The sequence below is a fragment of the Cibotium barometz genome, chromosome 56 (genome assembly GCF_041138505.1).
Source record: "Cibotium barometz isolate CiBa-2024 chromosome 56, ASM4113850v1, whole genome shotgun sequence".
Taxonomy (NCBI): domain Eukaryota; kingdom Viridiplantae; phylum Streptophyta; class Polypodiopsida; order Cyatheales; family Cibotiaceae; genus Cibotium; species Cibotium barometz.
The window spans coordinates 9,910,217-9,926,832 of record NC_141101.1 but is presented as its reverse complement, the minus strand read 5'-3'; the positions used below and the strand labels follow the sequence as shown (position 1 = coordinate 9,926,832).

The 16,616-nt window shown below is 44.6% G+C and overlaps 1 protein-coding gene across 3 annotated transcripts; it reads left to right on the top strand.

Moving 5' to 3' along the window:
- Window positions 1-780: 780 nt before the first annotated feature.
- LOC147606872 (gamma-aminobutyrate transaminase 1, mitochondrial-like) lies at window positions 781-16,078 on the top strand. Of its 3 annotated transcripts, none has more exons than XM_086791615.1 (19): window positions 781-942; window positions 2,943-3,005; window positions 3,110-3,229; window positions 3,784-3,856; window positions 4,247-4,344; window positions 4,423-4,515; window positions 5,764-5,837; window positions 5,927-5,965; window positions 6,085-6,173; window positions 6,309-6,385; window positions 6,480-6,554; window positions 6,646-6,693; window positions 9,219-9,302; window positions 10,114-10,201; window positions 10,985-11,063; window positions 11,157-11,250; window positions 11,391-11,469; window positions 12,411-12,526; window positions 15,848-16,078. In XM_086791615.1, exons 1-19 carry the CDS (start codon window positions 901-903, stop codon window positions 15,959-15,961), a joined length of 1,545 nt encoding a protein of 514 aa, XP_086647741.1. In that variant the 5' UTR covers window positions 781-900; the 3' UTR covers window positions 15,962-16,078. The 3 variants fall into 3 exon arrangements, with proteins under 3 accessions (XP_086647741.1, XP_086647742.1, XP_086647743.1); XM_086791616.1 differs by lacking the exon at window positions 781-942 and adding an exon at window positions 1,511-2,605; XM_086791617.1 differs by lacking the exon at window positions 781-942 and adding an exon at window positions 1,693-1,815.
- The last annotated feature ends 538 nt before the right edge of the window (window positions 16,079-16,616 follow it).

Here is a 16,616-nt window from a genome sequence, read left to right as displayed (position 1 = left end):
ACAAGTGTAAGTGCTATTAGAAAAGACAAGCGGAGTACACTATGCAATGTGCATGTGATATAATGGAGTACACTATGCAAGTGTAAGTGCTGTTAGAAAAGACAAGTGTAAGAAGTTCCATGTGATCTTAGCCTTCCTTAGAAGGACATGTGAGGAAAACTAATTACACTACTAAGAGGAAAGAAAGAAAAAATAATACTCTCCAACAGTGCAAATGCATGTGATATATATAATTAATATGACAAATAGAATTACACTATGCATGTGATATAATGGAGTACACTTACAAAAGTGTAAGTAGTAGTAGTACTATAGAAAAGACAAGTGTAAGAAGTTCCATGTGATCTTGATTCTTATCCTTCCTTAGAAGGACATGTGAGGAAAAGTAATTACACTAAAAAAACAATATATATATATATATATAGTGCTCGATAAAAATCGGGTTTAGTGTAATGGCACCTTCAAATTTTGAAAATTACCTGTAAATTTAAAATTTGAAGGTGCCAAAAAACCTGCAAATTTTGTGAGACGGTAGAAGAAAAACCTTTAAGTTTTGAAAATTCCCTTTAATAATAACTTTTGAAATTTAGGATGATGGTTTTTTTAAAAAAAAATTTGGCGAGAAACACCGGTTTATATACCACCGGCTGAGACATCGTCCACTTTAACCACTCCACTCTACAGCCGTGTTCCCGTCATGTCCGTTTCTGCGCATGCTGCCCACGATGTCGGTGGACGCTTATGATAATAATAGGACAAAACAGTTTTTATATTTGAAGAAAAAAAGAAAAGAAAGAAATTCCCGCCCCGACAAGGTGGTGTGATGAGAGGATCTATAAGAAGAGATGGTCGTCGACACCCAGCAGCAGCAGCTCAATTCACAATTCCCCTTCCGCCAACATGTTGTCGCAGCTCTCCTTCATTCATTCATTCTCCAGCTCGGTACGTGTATTAAGCAGCTGCAGCCTTCATCTCCTGAATATTGATTGCGCAGAGAGGCTCTGATAGATCTCCTTCTGCACCTTTCTAATAATCTGAATGCAGCTCAAATAATTAGGTGTGTTCTGTGTTGCTCGTTGGGGCAGTGCTCGACAAAAACCTTTTTCCCGGCCCTTAAAAATAAGGGCATATTAGAAAATTGACCGGTTTTTCATGCTTGATTTAGTCATTTTGCCAGTAATATACTCTAAAAACAGTAAATTTCACCCCTTTAAACGTAAGGGCATGACTGGTCGGTATAATTACATGTAAATGCCGTTTTCTTCTATCACTAGCCCTAAAGGAAAGAACTAAGTGTTATTAATAAATTATAAATAACAATAAATCAACAACGTCCGTCACCCCAACGGGTGCATTTGTAAACGTACATCAACTGGGTTAGATTATGGTTTACACCACCATACATGCATCTCATGCCCTCATACATCCACGTGTATAGGCGCCCACATGCATTCACCACATGCACCCTTAGGCACCGAGTAGTTAGGTAACCTTCTTGTACCTACTCTTCACCCTTGTATACATCAATCTCGTACATACAGTTCAATACATGCACTCTGTTCTGGTCTACACAGCCATCCATGGCTTCTTCCTAGCTTAGCCCCTTTCTAATTATTAACATGGTATCGGCCGCTCTCCTGGGTTCCCCTGGGGCCCATCTTTCGGCTGCCCCATACTCTGGCTGCCATGTCCTACTCAGTTCTCTGCAAGACCGCTCTTCAGAGGCTCGTATGGTGCATGGCTGTTCTCTGACAGCACGAAAAAGTGCTGCGCTTCAGAGAGCCCCTTCGTGTGCTCTGGCCACACTTGGTGAAGGTAGAGAATCACACTCTTCTCTCGATGCACCCGCCAGTAAATGTTTTTCCCCTTTGGCAGGGATGCCTGAAGAAGTTGGGCACGTGTCTTGCCCCTCCTCAACAAAACCCTTTATGGGTCGGGCTGTATTCAGAGCCCTGAGGGCCTCTACACAGCCCTCCTTCGATCTTGCACGAGTACATACCCACTGTGGCACTCATTCGACCCTCTACAGGTTTTCCCTTGCTGCTCTAGGTGAACCGGCCCCCTCAAACGATGGGGGGCCATCCTGTTCGTCTGATGATACTGCCTGGGCTCCCTCAAACGATAGGGGGCCCCTGTTCCTATCTGGTGAAAACGCCCCGTCCAACGATGAGGGGCCATCACCGTGCTGCCAAGCCAATACAACCCCCGAGCATACAATTGCTCCTGTACCTGCTTGGTCCTCAAACCCTCTCCACAGAGGTTCATCTCATCTGGTGCATGCTTGCTCTCTGCAAGCATTTCCTCGTGTTGCCCAACCAGCGGCCCTTGCTGGTGCCCTACACGCACCAAGTGATGGCAACACCCCTGCCCTTGCCCTAAACGAACCAACCGCCCTTGATGCAAGCATGGCTTCTACACTCCCAACCTCACCTCCGAACTTGCAGCAGAAGCCCCCTCAACAAATGGGGGGCCCTTGATCGAACCTGAACATGAACTGTTGCAGCTCTTCCCAGCTCTCTAATTATTCGGCCTAGAGGAGAGCTGGCTAGCTAGGGGAGTAATTTGACTAGACCAGCTGGTAGAAGCTGGAGCTAGCGAGAGCAGGGTACGTAAGATTGTTCTTAGAGGGAATGATATGGTTATTGTTGGAGCTTGGCATCTCAAAAAAGAAGAAGAAGAAGAAACAACATTAATTGCATCGCCTGCCTGTGCAACACTTTGCGTGTAAAAACAACTGTGGCAAGTGTGACTCGTGGGACGCAGCTATTTTAAAAGAACTGCATCTTCTGGTCTCACCCATGCCATGACTAGCAATTATAGAGGAGGAGAAAACCCTATAGAGACCACCAAAGCCCACCTCGAGTCAATATGGTCAAGGCCATGCTGCTTGTGGATGTCTTGATCATTCCCTGAGAAACCTGCCCTCTTTTCTTTTTTGGCAGGATATTAGCCAGCTTTGGCAGCAGCGTCATCATCCGAAGAAGACGGAGTTCTATGTGGCGAAGGTGGTCACTTTTTTATTACATCAAACTTCTTTTCTCTCTCCCTCTCTCTATTCAAGTTTTAACAAAATTTAAAACAACTGGTGCTGCGTGCATACATTCAATAGCTGAAGTTTCTTCGTACGAGGGCTATGCATGATGAAGCTCAAGGCAATGGGCGCGGCGCAGTACTGGCTCCTTTTACGGCAGCTCGAGAGACCAATCCATTGGTGATAGAGAGATCTGAGGTAATATTTTCATTTGCAGCAGTACTTTGATATTTTTGAGAGTGAAGACCTGGTCTGCTACTTTAAACGGTCCTTCATGTAGAATTGATATCTTTTTAAAAAATTAATTTAAAAAAAACAAAATTTGGCGGAATCTATATTATGTAGTCATAGTGGCTCAGTGATTGGTATTGGAATAATAGCCTGGGTGGTAGTCGACAGAGGTGGGAGCTCCAGCCGCCGCGACTCGAGAGCAATTAAGCTTGTGTGTGTTGGTAGCTTGGCTTGCTTCTCGCTTGCTTGCATGGTTCCCCACATAGATGCAACGTATTCGGTTCATGCTAGCATACCCCAAGAGCACCAGGATAGAAATCCCAACTTTGGGAGGCATCACAGCCCTATCTGGTGAAACCCTCCACTACCTGGAAGTATACTTGACTACGCACCCATGGAGCTACACACCCATGGAGCACTTTCAACCCCATGATTTTCACCTCTTTTCTTTATTTCTTTTTTTTGGAGGGTGTTTGAAGCATAATAAAATATAATGGTGTAACATTTTCTATTGCTCTCAGGGATCATACGTGTTTGACAAAACCGGGAAAAAGTATCTGGATGCCCTTGCTGGCCTTTGGTGCACATCTTTAGGCAAGTGTTGTACAACCGAACATCTCGCATTACACGATTGGGTTGGGTTGGATGTTTATTTTCAATTCCGACGTTCTAATGCAAGGTGCCCATGATCCGTGTGTTGGATTGCTAACATCCTATGTAAGAAAAAGAGCTCTCTTTTTCATCTGAGGCCCTCTACACACATGATGCTTGCTTACACTCAGGCTCACGGGCCTATATTCTTGACCGCCCGTGAGCCTTGGACATTAGGGAATCTCCCCAATTCTAAGCCCCCGTGCCTCACCCATCTGATGGGATGGGCTGAGCTTTGTGTGTGAAGAGCCTTGGTAATTACTTGCAAGAAACCTTGAAAAGGAAAAAGAAGTGATCATGAGTCTGACTGAGAAAGACATTTGGGATTTACAGGGGGGCAAGAGCCTCGTCTTATCAATGCTGCTGTGAATCAGATGAAGACTCTGCCGTTTTACCATTCGTTTTCGAACCATATCACAGGACCTACTATGGTAACTCTGTTGATTGCATGTACGTCTACATTTTGTACACTCAGTTGCTCATTAATGTTGGAGGATGTTAACTTGCAGGAACTGTCCAAAGAGCTAATCGATCTTTTTACGCCCGCGAAGATGTCGAAAGTATTCTTCACGAACGATGGCTCGGAGGCTAATGACACCCAGGTTAGCTCAAGTCCTTGTAAACATGCAGCCCTACTTATGTGAACCAAGCGCCCGCTTTCAATTTATACATCCTCTGTTTGACTCCTTCCTTTGCATCAAATTTTGGTGCACTGCATGGCCTGGCTGTGGCAATTCTCATTTGCAGCTAATACTTGTATAAGATTCAATCCATCCAAGATGGTTTGTCTGTGGGGCCTCTGTGAATACTTGCCTTCCGGTAGAGTGCTTCATTCTCACAATTTTCAATGGGACATGTGCAAGTTTGTCTTTGTGGACTCTCAAATTCTGTTTTGGTCACATTGTTAGGGTATTTACACACCGAATGTGTGCCTGCCCGCCCTACGTCAGGGATGGGCGGGCAGGGATGGGTGGGCAAGCATTTTAATGATAAAGAACGCCCCTGCTGCCCAAACACGGGCAGCCGGTGGTGTGTAAACTGCCTTAATGTGCATTTTGCAAGAAATGAGACCACTATTAATTAGGAATAGAATGATACAAAACCGCGGCCAAGGCTGCACAATAAGAGCCCCGGCCCACGGAGCCCTTAGGGGAGGAGCAGTGAATTCGAGCAGGCCCAAAATGGAGAAAAGTCCCTTTTCCACGAATGTCTCCTATGTTTTCGAAGTGCTGCTAAAACAATGAATTTCTGAGTGTTAAGCTAAAACTACGGTGAGTAACGTTGGAGCTCATTTCTCGCTAGATGTTTTGGATCTATGAAACTAATTATAGTATCTGATAAATAAAAATTTCAGCTGAAAACAGGTAAAGTTTAGGTGAACCTCTGCATGGGACTAGTGCAACCTCCTTGCGCTGCTCCTCCCCTAAGGGCTCTGTGGGTTGGGGCTCTAACCATCCCAAAAGGCAAGTTCTTCTGGGGTTTGATGATTCCCAAAGAGTATTGAGGGAGTGGAAGAGAAGACTAGGAGAAGGTCCCATGATCCCAATTTTCCCTATGAAAGACAGTGCACCTGACTTGTGCAGATTCTGGAGGACTCTGGATCCATGCCCGAGTAGCCACAAGAGTATAACAATCTCATGTAGAGCTTACTTATGCTCAGAGAAGCCCGTGGAGAGCTACCTGGCTGAGCTTGTCCTTTTCCCAAACATTGTTTTCTGCTCCTTCTCTTTGTATGTGGGTGTGCACGCGCGTGCATGTGCACACATGTATGCTTGTGCCTGTGTACACGAATGCGCGCGGGTTCAAAGTAAATACTTTCAGCCTTCCCACCCTTGGAGAGCTGTTTGCAGGTGAAGCTGGTTTGGTACTACAACAATGCTCTAGGAAGGCCACAGAAGAAGAAAATCATTGCCCGACAGACGGGGTAATTTCTCTAGGTCTTGGCTAAGGCTGCTAGACTTCATCTTCCGAAAGAGGAAGAGTGTCTAACTTCTTGTCTCTGACTGTTGGCAGCTATCATGGATCAACCGTAGCAGCAGCAAGCCTCACGGGGTATCATGTTCTTGTATAGAAATACAAAGCTTGTGATTGATGAGTTTTTATGTTCTCATTACAGCCTATCACCAGAGGTCAGCCTATTTGTCTGACCTCATAGTTTCATTGTTTTGTAGACTGACTGACCTTCACAGGAGCTTCGATTTGCCAATACCGTCTGTCCTACACACAGATTGTCCACACTACTGGCGCTATCACAATCCAGGCACGAATCTTGTGCAAAGCCTCATACTTTTTGCAGGATGTTGTTTTACATTAATGTTAAACTGATGAATTTTATGTGAGTTAATAGTAATTTCTGTATGTTTTCTCATGCTTTCTTGCAAAAATGTTGTAACAGGTGAGAGCGAGGAAGATTTTGCAACTAGATTAGCAAATAACCTGGAACAACTGATCATCAAGGAGGGTCCAGATACTGTAAGTACTCAGTCCGAGAAAGAGAGAGAGAGAGAGAGCTGTATGTAGGTGTTGTGCTACTGTCAGCATTATGTGATCAAAATGGGTTGCACAGATTGCAGCGTTCATTGCAGAGCCTGTCATGGGTGCTGGTGGTGTTATCCCTCCTCCTGATACCTACTTTGAGAAGGTTAGCTGCATCAGATGGATCTCTTAGTCAAGCAATTTCTGGATTTGTTACATGTTCAGTCTTAAGAAGGAAAGTTGTCATGATTTGACAGGTTCAAGCTGTGCTGAGAAGACATGACGTCCTCTTCATTGCTGATGAGGTATACATTTTGCGTCTTAAAATACCTGTTGATTAATCAAGATTAAGCATGGAATTAGAAAGTCTATAACCTCAAAGTCGAAATCTTAACTGCGGGTATGGGATGTGCCATACCCCAGTTTGGCCAGAAATGACCCTGAAAACTGTCCAATTGGCAGTCGTCAACTGGGATGCACATGGTGGCAGCACAGAAGCAAGGCTTGGATATTGGGGATAGCAGAGAGGGTGGCAGCTATGCCAGCAAAGGCCCTGATTTGCCAGAAGACAGCTTGCAAAAGCGGCTCATGAGGCCTTTAAGAGCCACATCTCATCACTATCACTTCTCTCGTGAACTGTCACTTCTCTCATGAACTGGATACATTGTACAAACAAAATCTGTCCACTCTTCTTCCCCACTAGACTGAGTCGGCCCTCTACACCATAGCGCTAGATCTACGAGATCTTTTAGAGTCACAGGAGTGGGGTCTATATAATGTCACATATGTGAGTCAGCAACCAGGGCTGTGAATGGGCGATTGGGGGCAATCGGTGAATAGGGGAGCCACTGGTCAAACAGGGCAGTGACTGGGTGATTGGGCCAGTGAATGGGCGATTAGGGCTGAAAATGGGCAATTGGGGTCAGCAAAAGGGTGTTTGGGTAGCAAATGGACAAGCCGCGCACATAGCCTCAGGTGCATAGGCCATATAAAGAGACAGATTATTTTGAACGCCTACGAAAGACCCTGAAGGGTCTATGAGACTAAAATGAGCACATGTGAATATTTACATGTGCCCATGGCCCATATGCGGTGCCCACATTGCACTAGAGAGATCGCATCCCCTCTCGTAACTTCTTCGGTGTGTGCAATGAGACGGTCGTGGGCTCAAGTGTGTCGTCCATGACCTACATGCTCCCTCTGGTCGTGCAAGGATTGGGTGGTAGCTGCTGTGTTTGTCTTGTGGGGCCCAAAAAGGTGTGTAATGGAGGTCTGAGCAGTGTCATATTGAACCTGCCTTCTTGACTCATTAGGTTCTTCTGATGACTGTGAAGCTCCAGCAAGTACAAGCCCAGGTGTCTGTGATCTCTATACTGCATCACCCATGAAAGGGGAACACAACCATCACGGGAGGCAATGGATTCTCCCGCATGTCTCTAGGTAGGTTGGGCATCGGCACGTGTAGTGCTCCTCCGTCCCAATCTCCACAGGCTTGCATAACCTACATATCTGTGCCTCCTGTGGAATGCCCTCGGCTCTCCCAGGCTCGATGCACAGATGGTGTGAGGATATATCAGCTGGTTAATGGCAATCCGCATGGCATGCGACACGTGTCTTTGGAGATAACCCTGGTGTCTCAATGAAGCCATCCTCTGAAACCCTCAAAACAAGCTCTCTGGAATTCCATGGGAAGCTGTAGCGGGTTCACCCGTGCCCGACTCATGTGAAGCCGGGTAGGTCCAAATAGATGATATAGTTGATCTGTTGCCGAGAGAGATCCAAGAATGGGGAGGCAGTCAATCTGAAGGCATGCATGTCAAACCAGCTCACAACCTTTGAATACCAAGATATGCTCAGGTCCTCCTGTGTAAGCTGTAAGACTGAAATACCATCTTTGGGAGGGGGATCTCTGTCCAATGTGTACAAATGGGAGATGTATGTGATGGTTTGAAAGAATGGATCAAGAACCAGCTGTGCCGCCCTAAACTCGGCCAATACTATCTCATGTGGTATAGAGAATATCACTGTCTATCCCCGTCTAATCCTTCTTTCTCAAATCAGTCCTCCAGAATGGAGCCGAGTACTTCATAGGTAATCTCACAAATGTGTGTGAAAGAGAGAGAGAGAGAGACCCAATGGGTCTATGAGACCAAAAGTGATACAAAGATGTCCATGGAATATCTCATCATGGAAAAGTACAAAAAATAAAGAAACATACTAAGTATCTAGATATAATGATGTCCTTATACAAAACATACTAAGTATCTAGATACAAAGATGTCCTGATACAAAACAGTGATATCTCAATCTATGATAGACTAAGTGGTGTATCAACAAGTGGGAGGTAAAGTATAAAGATCATCCTTGTGGTTGAGGTAGGGGCCCGTCCAGAGTGTCCCACCATGGGAGAGATGAGCCGAGAGTCGAGAGACTCGCTGTATCCGTCCGACGTGAAAGTGGCATTGTGGCATTGGAGAGTGTCTTGGATTTGGAGCTGCCAAGCGGATTGGGGCTGGCATCAAGGGGGTCGAGGACGCTGCGCATGTTGGAGTGTGCTAGCTTAGTCCAAGGTGAGTCCACGATGCCAGGGTATATACAGGGGACAGTAGGGCAAGGTCTCCAGGTTGAGAGAGAAAGAAAGAAAGTTATATGAAACGTCTACTAAAGACCCAAAGGCTCTATGAGACCAAAAGTGATACAAAGTTGTCTATGGAATATCTCATGATGGAATATTACACACACACACACACACACACACACACACACACACACACACACACAGAGATTTTCAACTGACATTTGTGCAACCTCTTTCATTGTCAATGAGTAGGTGATTTGTGGTTTCGGAAGGGTAGGAACAATGTTTGGGTGTGAGAAATACAACATCAAACCGGATCTTGTAACAATTGCTAAGGTAATGGATCTTCTATTGACTATCTGACTCTTAAGTGGGTGACTTTATTCTAGCATGTGTGGATATAATTTACAGCAGGAGTGTGGAAATGTATAATTGATTTTGTTTTATGATCTGGAAAGTTTTTAAGAATTTTCAACGAATTTTAATGAAGTAGATGTGGAGTATACTTTATGATAAAGAAGAAAGTAGAAGGAACTTGGGGCAATAGCCTTGATGATGTGGCAAGGAGGGTTTACACTATAAGAAATAGGTTTCACACTCATAATACTACTAAATCAGGTGCACAAAAGATTGAATGCATTTGTTATGGTAGGGACGGGCTAGTTCAGGCAGGCGAGGTTTTAGAAACCCATGTTGTGAGCCCTAATCCAAAGAGGGACAAGGAAAAGCTGTGTGTAGGGCAGGGTACCAACGTCCAAGAATGGGCAATAGGATGCTCACCCAACATCTAAGTGTGAATACAGTTAATACAAAAACACTCACAAATCAATGCAAGCTGTCCTACCATCTCTCCCCATTCTACAAAGTCATTGGGAGCAGCAAAGGGAGACATTTAAAGAGCATCCAATTCATCTCAAGCAGCAGCAATTACCACAGATGAGTCTAGGGCTTCCTGTTGCAGTAGATCCAGGGGCCTAGAGATCATGTGCTGTTTTCAATCCCACTCTCTGTGTGCATGCTGCTTAAGCAATTCCTGTTATGCTTACTAAGATAGCGTTGCTAGATTAGTCCATTAAGTATACATGCGTGAAAAAAGTGTGCCACAGTGAAAAATGTTGTTTACTTTGAAGAGCATGTGGGATTACAGGCACTGTCATCTGGTTATCTGCCAATTGGGGCTGTCTTATTGAGCCCACACATTGCTGAGGTAGTTGGCTTACAGAGTAATCGGATTGGTAAACACCTCTTCTCTGCTACTGTCTTTTAATGCAGTCTAGTTGATGTTGAGATTGTAATTTATAGCAGGTAGGGAATTGCTTCATGTGCATGATTTTACATGATGGATGACTTAGCTCCTAGAAATACGGCGCTAGTTCCTGTGCCTTGTCTGCTGGAGGAAGCCATCTTTTAATGGGAATCACCTTTCTGAGTAACAACTAAGAATAGATTGCATGGTCAAGTTAGTTTTGAAATGTGCTCAGCACACATGAATCATCTGGGACCAGGATGCTTGTGGCATGTCTATTGGGCGACCCTAGGATGATAGGGTAAGGAGAGTGTTAGTCATTTCTGAACCCTAATTGATAAAGGGATAGACCCTTAGTAACGGGAATGCACATGGTAGATTAGGTGCAGTGACATAGGCCTATGAGAATTGACAAGCCAGAAATATATGGAGCAAGTATGGACAGCAGGTATACTCAGCATGGACAGCAGGTACAAGGAAAAGTAGGAGTCCTGAATGCTTTCTGGGTAGCCTCTGCTATCCATGGGCAGCCCCAAAACAGCCCTGACCAGGTGCCCACCCTTTTCTGGAAACCTCTGCATCAATTGAAATGAGCCCGGAGTGTTGCATATGTAGGCCCTTGATCCGCACTTGATGTATAAGGGACTTACCAATTTACTTAAGTGTTTCGTACTTTAAAGTCTACCGGAAATCCACGCCACTCAAGCATAGCCCACCGTAGCCATTGTTGTTCTTGTACTTGCAGTAAAATGCTTCTCAATTTTGATGCTAGGATCTTTCTGGCACGGTTTTACATACACTGGGCATCCGGTGCCAACTGCTGTTGCGATCGAGACACTCAAGATTTACAAGTGGGATGTGACAAATGGAAGTTTCTTTTCTGTAAGATAGTGATTGTCATTGACTGGATTGTTCCTTTTTGTAATGTCATTCTTTTTCCACAGGGAAAGAAAAATCGTTGATCATGTGAAAAGCGTTGCTCCTCTTTTTCAAGAGGGTGTGCGGGAGGCCATTGCTGGAAGCCCTGTGGTTGGAGAGGTACTGGATCCAAAATTCTGTCTTGGCATGCATGGAATTGGATAAGTTCTACAAAGCTCATCTAATCTCCACTGATGATTTTTGTGAACTTAGCTCTACAAAGCTCATCTAATTTCCACTCATGATTTTTGTGAACTTAGGTGCGTGGAATCGGGCTTGTTTTGGGAATAGAATTTACAAGGAATAAGTCTCCGACTGACCTGTTTCCAGAGTCATGGGGTTTGCTCTCAACTGGAATTTAGATATTTTGAGCTTGGTTTTATTTCCTTGAAGGAAAGAGACATGGTACTGCTGTGAGGAAGTCACCTGAGAGCAATGAGGGTTTAGCTAGGTAGACCCTATGTAGGTGCCTAGGCTTTGGAGCAAGGAGACAATGGGTTTATTCTAGGTACTTCTATCTGCATCCATATGAAAAACATGTGTAACCCCACACGCCCCCCACCCCCCCACGCCCCTCCTCTGCCATCCAATAAATAGGATATTCATGTAATGTGCCTCTGCACATAATGTGGTCGTGCTATTGGAGAGCTACTAAGATCTAGCCCTACTCAGACATACAAAAGGCCGACACTTCACAAGGTTTGATGGGGCAACTGGTGCTGTTGTATCAATGGTGACCTTCTCCTGCCTTATTAAACAGCTTCTTTCGGTTTCTTTTGGCAACCTTTACCAATGTGGTGCATGGATATGTGGTAACTTTTATTGGTTGGAGCTGCTTCCTTGGAGAGTTGAGGAAGCAACTCTCCACAACTAGCATTGCCCTTTCACCTGTGCCTTTGTTTATCCTGGTATTTGAGAATCCAAGATAGCACCATTGTATTTTTTCCAGAAAAGAAAAACTGTTTGCAACCAATACCTCACTTTGGATGTTACGATGATGCTCTACAAGTGGAGAGGGACCCCTCTTTCTAGGCCCAGACCTTGGCTGTGCACCCCTGTTTCTTGGCCCAAGTTTGACTGACCTTGACTGTGCACCCCCTTTCTGCGGGCCAACATTGTTGGGCACCCAAAAGCCCAGTCATTGTTATTTCACACACGCATGATTTGCAATAAGCTTCCCTCATTCACAGCACCTTTTTTTGCACTAAGTTTTTTGTTCACCTTAATACTCCTCTTCTTGAAAAGCAGTAAGGGTCTCATGTTTGTGATGCTGTGTGCAGCCATAGGGAAGTATTTTGCAAGTCAGTGTGCAGAGCAAGGTTTGCTGCTGCGTTTTGCAGGGGATACGATCATGATGTCACCCCCGCTTATCATCACCAGAGAAGAGATCAACCAGGTTTGGCAAAATAAATTGAGTGTCTATTGACCTTTGGCATTGATTAGGCGAGTTTGTATTTGGTTATTTTTCTCAGTGTTTACACAGTTGCACACCCTACTTCTCTGACCCCTATTACATGTGATACCAAGCATGCATTTATGTGCTGAAATGGAGTAAGAGATGGGTGGAAACGTCATGTGATGAACATGGGTATTTATTTATGAATGATTCTCTCTTGAGCTCTTTGAGACTGGCCACCCAGTGAATGCATCTTTATGGAGGCAAGTTCCTCTAAAAAGGCCCTTCCTCTCATGCTGTCATTCTCCTGGAAAACCCTAGGACTATGGATGATTTGCTAGCCCTTTGATTATTATAGGTTATGTGGAGCACCTAGGTGACCTTTATGCCAGGTATTTGTTCACATGTGCTTCTGAATGCTCCGGTATATGTAGGGTTTCTTGATATCTAGGACCTAGCCGAGGTTGCTCTCAAGGTCCAATTCAGGGGACGCGAAATGCACGAAAGAGTGAGAAGTTGTGACCTTCTCATGACTGCTTGACAATGCTTCTTGAATCATGGCAACATTATGTCCTGTGAGCCAAAAATACTTTTTTCATACGCATCACTACATCAAATCAGACACATCGATAGGCTAATGGCAGAGATGGCAAGAAATCAGAAGACCCTAAGTGAACCAGGTAAAGGGAGTAAAGATAGCCAGGGGAGCCTGCTAATATCAGAAGCCAACCTCATATCTTAGGGGCAAGGCTAGTATCTTTGGTGCAGCTGGCAAGGCCAACAGGCAGGGTGACCGCCTGACCGCCTTGAGCCAGCCATGGACCAGATTGGGCCTATAAAAAGAGTTGCCAGCCAGCCCAACAATTCCTAGTGTATCTCATCTGTGCAGTGTCCTCTTGAGCTCTATTGTGAGAGTGGAAACTTGGGTTTCTTATCATGAGCTTTACAAAGAAATCAGAGCTCTACCTTGCATATTGTATGTGGTATGTATTTATTGTTCTTTGTGCCATGATGCTCACGTTCCAAACCTTTCCAAAAAGTTTGAAACGCGATTCAAAAAAACCCCTTGGAGCATGTATAAAATCAAAGCCATATATGTTGTTTATATGCAAGAATATGTGTGATCAGTGAAAGCATTCAGCAAATGGTGCTATGCTGAATATATGCATGAATGTATTGGATAGCAAATGCTAGATATACGTGTAAATATCTGAGCCAGATGTTTTTAATATTAAAAAAAAAAGTGCAGGTTTGAAACGGGTTTGAAATGTGGCCAAGGTTTGAAACGGGTCCCTTTCAGTTTGAAACGGGTCCCTTTCAGTTTGAAACGCGTTTCAATGCAACTGGCTCCGAGATATGAGGCATCTGGTCTTTATCACTCCGAGATATGAGGCATCTGGTCTTTATCACTCATGTGACAAGTAACAACATCCATCCTTTTGAACTGGCTGCGATCAACATCTCCTAGCAGGGAGTGTCCTGAATTATCTTGGGCCTAGTCCATATGCCTAGAGTAGTAATTTGCCTTGTCCTCTTTGTGCTTTCTTCTCCTCTTTTGACCATCTATCATGTAGTCGAAAGATGTGGTGATTCTCCCACTCCCTTGTTTGTTGTAGTGTGAAGATCATAGTGCTGGTTCTAACTTACATTGTGCTGATAACAAAGGGCCTTGAGCGCTTTTATCATGACCTTAACTAGCAGGAAAGACCTCTCAACAAAATCTGGGTACAGAGTCCAAAAATGTGAGTGATAGAGGTCATTCCTGTTGTGGAGGCTGAGTTGCAGCTAGCCCTTCTTCTTGTGACCATTCACAAAAAGCTGATGTATTGGAGCATACATGTCTTTCCCCGCCTTGCTGTCTGGGCTAGCAGCATGTGACTGGCTAATCAGGTGCTTCTTGCCATGATGCGGTACGTTACTTCCCATTGGCTCTCCTGCTCTTGCATTGGACAAGTACAGAGATTGATCCAGAAATATATTCGATCTGCGGGCAATGGTTTTGGGATACCCTCATCTTCCCCATGACAAAGTGTTGTGGCCCTCCTCATTTCAAGTCCGCAAGTAGGAGGAGAGTGCTATAAGGCTTCACTACTGGGCATAACAGGGCTGAGCTGTGCAGATCAGAGTTGCAAATGGTGGCTGTATGTGGCTCTGCAGCTGGTGGAGCAAAGTGGTAGAAGGCAGCGCTGGTTAGCATAGATGGGGAGTTTGTTGGCAGTGCTGTATGGTGCTGCTGTAATTGTGCTAGGCTGTGCAGAGATGTAGCAATATGAAGCAAAGTAGCTCTGCAGCATGGTGTATTCAGATGCATATAAAGGTGACCGAAATCGGCTCAGCAACACGGGCAGCCGAGAGTTGTTATATATATATAGCGCCTGCTGTACAGCTACGGCCAGCGTAGGCTCTTGTGCGCACAATCAAATTATGGCGGCTTCCTCTTGAGTGGGAGCTCCCGATCTCCTCATACCCAAGCAAGAAAGAGCATGTGCGATTCCACTCCCCGTCAAGCAAGCAAGCAAACCTAAGTGCAAACGTGGAGGCCAGACACCCTCGTGCCAGTATGAGGAGTACCATATTGGGTCCACATGTATGTGAAAACATAGCATTCAAAAACATATTTCAGGCATGCATTTAATTGTATGCATGCACATGCACTATACACAATCCCCCCCCCAGTCTCAATAGCATTGCACCTTCAGTATCTGCTTAGGTCTAGTCGCGGGTATCAAGACCCCAAGTCAGTTGCGGGTATCAAGATCCCCCCCACGGGTACCAAGGCTAATCCAAGCCTAATATCACGGAGACATGTCCCAAGGTCCCTCTATACCACAGGATTCTAGGTAGGAGATGATCACTAGTCTCGTTTCTTGCCAGTGGCCTTAAGGTCTTGGGTTTTTGAGGCATGTGTGGCAGTCCATTCGGACCCCCCAAAAAAAAAAAAAGCAAGCTACTTGACTATTTATTAGCTGGACAGCTGCATGCCGACCACATGACCAGCCAAAGCAAGGGCAAAACTTGCCCTGTTTGCCCTTGTAAGACCAAAACTAGTAGGTGCATTTGTAAGACCAAAAGGCATGACCAAGTACTCATACAACCCAAACTGTAATACGGAATCTGGTCTTATGCACGTCCTGCAGTACAACCCTAATCTGGTGTGCTAGCAATCAGTGTGTGCTAGCAATCATTAGAGTGCGCCATGTCTTTTCAACCATGAATGTCAAATTGAATCATAGTTTCATTTCATTTATATGCTTGCCAACCATGAACAACTTTGCATTCAGCTCACAAGATTGTTGATGACTTTCATGTACCATCTTGCAGTTGATATCAATCCTCAAGGAATCGGTGAGACGAACAGAGATACGAATTTCAGAGCTTGAATTTCAGAGCTTGAATCCTAGGAGGCAGACATCTGACATAATGGCAAACAAGTGATCAGCGGATGGAGTGTGATGAAGACACTTTGTGGCTGATACTTTGAATGGTTAATTTCTGTCTGTATTCTTCTTCTTGTAATCCAAGTGTGATGATGAAGACCTTTTTTTTTTCTCAGTGCCAAGTGGTTAGTTTCTTCACTCGTCTTCTTGTGATGTAGCGTGCAGAATTTTATGTACAGTCTAGGGAAATCTTCTTCATGGGAAGGAAAATTAAGTGATTGAGGCTAGGGAAATCTTCTTAAATTAGGTTGAAAGAAACGCATTTAGGATTGTTTGTATATGTGGTTGCTTTTTAAAAGTGATACATGCCATCAACATTAATAGAGGAGACACATTGTGTCCATGTTAGGCAGGACAAAGTGATTTAGGTTAGTACATGACCACATCCACGTCACCTTGTAATATCGTGAAGATTATTGCACCTCTTAAATGATCATTCTCTTTCCAAATGCATCTTGTCTAAGAGTGGTTGTTGCTCGTTGTGGCTTGGTGGATCTTTTGTGGGCGTGGAGGTTCTTATATTCCTCTACCCTTAAGTCTTTTTGTCGCATCCACATCTAGTCTATCATGGCTCCTTAGGCCATTTTATGTTCTTCGCAACTCTTGAACTTTGGACTTGTCTTCCCCTTTGCCCAATAGTCTCTCCTTGCTTC